The 4288-nt window shown below is 45.3% G+C and overlaps 1 protein-coding gene across 1 annotated transcript in view; it reads right to left on the reverse strand.

Moving 5' to 3' along the window:
- Nucleotides 1–375: 375 nt before the first annotated feature.
- Nucleotides 376–4288, reverse strand: part of cpa4 (carboxypeptidase A4) — a 17596-nt gene continuing 13683 nt past the window's right edge. Inside the window, exons 8-11 of the mRNA XM_062040694.1 lie at nt 4254–4288; nt 3974–4173; nt 746–830; nt 376–676 (exon numbers count right to left, since the gene is read on the reverse strand). The exon at nt 4254–4288 is cut by the window's right edge and continues 56 nt beyond it. Coding sequence (XP_061896678.1) covers nt 489–676; nt 746–830; nt 3974–4173; nt 4254–4288 — 508 coding nt within the window. The 3' untranslated portion in view covers nt 376–488. The remainder of the gene's footprint in view (nt 677–745; nt 831–3973; nt 4174–4253) is intronic.

Consider the following 4288-nt stretch of genomic DNA (forward strand, 5'->3'; position numbering starts at 1 on the left):
TTTTCTTTTCTGAAGTGTTCCTGAGCCCACGTGGTGATGTCCTTTACACACTGATGTCTGCTTTTGATGCAGTACCGCCTGATGGATCGAAGGTCAAGGGCATTCTATGTTGGTTTTCAGCCTTGCTGCTTACGTGCAGTGATTTCTCCAGATTCTCTGAACCTTTTGATGATATTACGGACTGTAGCCATAATTTTTGCGCTTACAAAGCTTCTCTATGACTTTAGCACCAGACTTCTTCTGTTTGTTTGATATTGTCATTACTGCCACAAGTGGTGGAAAAGTGTATTACAACCGAGAACCACTGCGGCCCACAGCTGAGGAACAGATACTTCGAAACACAGGTATAAAGATCCACCACAACGTATAGTTTGTCATGTAAAATGTGTATGTTTTATTACTAGATAAATGTGTTGAACAATGAAAGCCGAAAGGGCCCACATTCCCACAATAAAACGTCATCCAGTTGGACATGTTGGGTGTCGGCGTCAGTAAGGATGGTCGCGGACGTACTCCATGATGTGCTTGAGGGCCAGCCAGGTCTCGGAGGCGGTGGGGATGATCTGATTGGCCGGCAGGATGAAACCATAGCGACCGGTGTCCCTCAGCTCGAAGGCGAAGGAGTACTTGATGCCCAGGTTGTAGGACCAGTCGATGCTGCCGCCACTGGCTTGGTCTAAGGGCGGGTTTTGTATCAGTACTAGCGGTCCGGAGGACGACAATGAAGCTGAAGGAATGCACTTACAGATGATTCTACAGATGCTTCCAACCTTGTACCTGGTGCCGTGAAGAGAAGACAGTTTCTGCACTGCGGCTCTGCCCAGGGAGTCCTGCAGAGAACCACGGGGACAGGATCAATTCTCCCGGACGGAAGTGGTCTAAAACCTTTTCTTTAATAGATCTATAATATCCTCTAAAGCTGGGGTGTCAAACTCGTTTTTATTGAGGGACACTTTGCAATTATGGCTGCCCTCGGAGGGCCACATAATTGATGTGGTATGGACCACATTAAAGGAAGTGACAGACCAACTGAATGACATGGGAGGCTACTTTAAGCCACGTGACGGACCACATTGCATTATGTGGCGGACCACTTTGAAGGACATGGCGGGCCAAATTAAATGACTTGAGGGACCACGTTAAAGGGTTTGGTGGGCCACTTTAAATGAAATCCTGTGACGGTCCAATAAATGTGGCAGAGACTTTGAATGGCATAGCGTGCCATGTAAAACGAAGTGACCGACCACGTTAAATGACGTGACCGGCCACATTAAATGACGAGACGGACCACAATAAATGACGTAACGGACCACGTTAAATGACGTAACGGACCACATTGAAAGACGTGGCGGACCATATTAAATGACGTAACGGACCACATTGAAAGACGTGGCGGACCATATTAAATGACATAACGGACCACATTAAATGACGTGACCGACCACGTAAAAACCATGTGACCGACCACCTTACATGACTTAACGGACCACATTAAATGACGTGATCGACCACAATAAATGATGTAACGGACCACATTAAATGACGTGACGGACCACTTTAAATGACGTAACCGACCACAATAAATGATGTAACGGACCACATTAAATGACGTGACGGACCACTTTAAATGACGTGAGGGACCACATTAAATGACGTGACGGACTACGTTAAATGACGTGACGGACCACTTTAAATGACGTAACCAACCACATTAAATGACGTGACGGACCACGTTTAATGACGTGACGGACCACATTAAATGACGTAACGGACCACTTTAAATGACGTGACGGACCACATTTAATGACATGACGGACCACATTAAATGACGTAACGGACCACTTTAAATGACGTAACCAACCACATTAAATGACGTGACGGACCACGTTAAATGACATGACGGACCACTTTAAATGACGTAACCAACCACATTAAATGACGTGATGGACCACATTTAATGACGTGACGGACCACATTAAATGACGTGACCAACCACATTAAATGACGTGACGGACCACTTTAAATGACGTAACCAACCACATTAAATGACGTGACGGACCACATTTAATGACGTGATGGACCACATTAAATGACGTAACGGACCACATTAAATGACGTGACGGACCACATTTAATGACGTGACGGACCACATTAAATGACGTAACGGACCACTTTAAATGACATAACCAACCACTTTAGATGACGTAACGGACCACATTAAATGACGTGACGGACCACATTAAATGACGTGACGGACCACATTAAATGACGTAACGGACCACTTTAAATGACGTAACCAACCACATTAAATGACGTGACGGACCACATTTAATGACGTGACGGACCACATTAAATGACGTAACGGACCACATTAAATGACGTGACAGACCACATTTAATGACGTGACGGACCACATTAAATGACGTAACGGACCACTTTAAATGACGTAACCAACCACTTTAAATGACGTGACGGACCACGTTAAATGACGTGACGGACCACTTTAAATGACGTAACCAACCACATTAAATGACGTGACGGACCACATTTAATGACGTGACGGACCACATTAAATGACGTAACGGACCACATTAAATGACGTGACCGACCACATTAAATGACGTGACCGACCACTTTAAATGACGTAACCAACCACATTAAATGACGTGACGGACCACGGTAAATGACATGACGGACCACTTTAAATGACGTAACCAACCACATTAAATGACGTGACGGACCACATTTAATGACGTGACGGACCACATTAAATGACGTAACGGACCACGTTAAATGACGTGACGGACAACGTTAAATGACGTGAGGGACCACTTTAAATGACGTAACGGACCACATTAAATGACGTGGCGGACCACATTAAACCATGTGACCGACCACCTTAAATGACGTAATGGACCACTTTAAATGACGTAACAGACCACGTTAAATGACGTGACCGACCACAATAAATGATGTAACGGACCACATTAAATGACGTGGCGGACCATATTAAATGAAGTGAGGACCACATTAAATGACGTGACCGACCACATTAAACCACGTGACCGACCACCTTAAATGACGTAACGGACCACTTTAAATGACGTAACAGACCACGTTAAATGACGTGACCGACCACAATAAATGATGTAACGGACCACATTAAATGACGTGACGGACCACTTTAAATGACGTAACCGACCACATTAAATGGCGTGACTGACCACGTAAATGACGTGACGGACCACTTTAAATGACGTAACCGACCACATTAAATGACGTGACGGACCACGTTAAATGACGTGAGGGACCACTTTAAATTACGTAACCGACCACATTAAATGGCGTGACTGACCACGTAAATGACGTGACGGACCACGTTAAAGTCGTAACGTACCACGTTAAACAACACGATGGACCACTTTAAACGACGTAATGGACCACACTTAAATGACGTGACGGGCAAAATTACACAATGTGGCGGACCGCATTAAATGATGTGGCAGACCACATTGAAATAAATTAAGGGCCGCATTGAAATACATGGCAGGCCACATTAAATGGCTTGAGAGACCATGACAAATGACGTGATGGGCCACTTTAAATTTAAATATGTGACAGACCACATTCAATGATGTGGCAGACCTTATTACATTAAATGATGTGGCAGACCTTATTACATTAAATGATGTGGCAGACCACGTTGAATGATGTGGCAGACCTCATTACATTAAATGACGTGGCAGACCACGTTGAATGATGTCGCAGACCTCATTAAATGACGTGGCAGACCACAATAAATTATGTGGAAGACCACAATAAATGATGTAGCAGACCACAGTGGCAGACACATTAAATTATACGGCATGCAAGATTAAAGGATGTGGCGGGCCACTTTAAATGAGTGGCAGACCTCATTAAATGGCAGCAGAATAAAAACAAACTTCTGGACCGTTCCTTGAGGGGGTCTTACCAGCTCGCTGTAATGAGGCACGTGGCTGCACGAGTAGCCGTAAGGGTACATGAGCAGCTGGGAGTAGGCGTGCACGGAGATGAAGGCCTTGAAGTTTCCATGGCTCTTGATCAGGTTCACCACGTTCTTCACCTCAATCTCAGAGTGGGCCGAGGGGCCGTGATAGGAGTCCGAGCACGGGTTCCTGCTGGCCCCGGGTCCTGCATTGACGTGCAAAAACATCACTGAATACGTTGCAGCGCAGAACTTATTCCACGTTTGTCTTTGCTTTTATACCGACCACCAAATCCTGCATCCCAGTTCCTGTTCGGGTCC

The sequence above is a fragment of the Entelurus aequoreus genome, linkage group LG03, assembly GCF_033978785.1.
Source record: "Entelurus aequoreus isolate RoL-2023_Sb linkage group LG03, RoL_Eaeq_v1.1, whole genome shotgun sequence".
NCBI lineage: Eukaryota > Metazoa > Chordata > Actinopteri > Syngnathiformes > Syngnathidae > Entelurus > Entelurus aequoreus.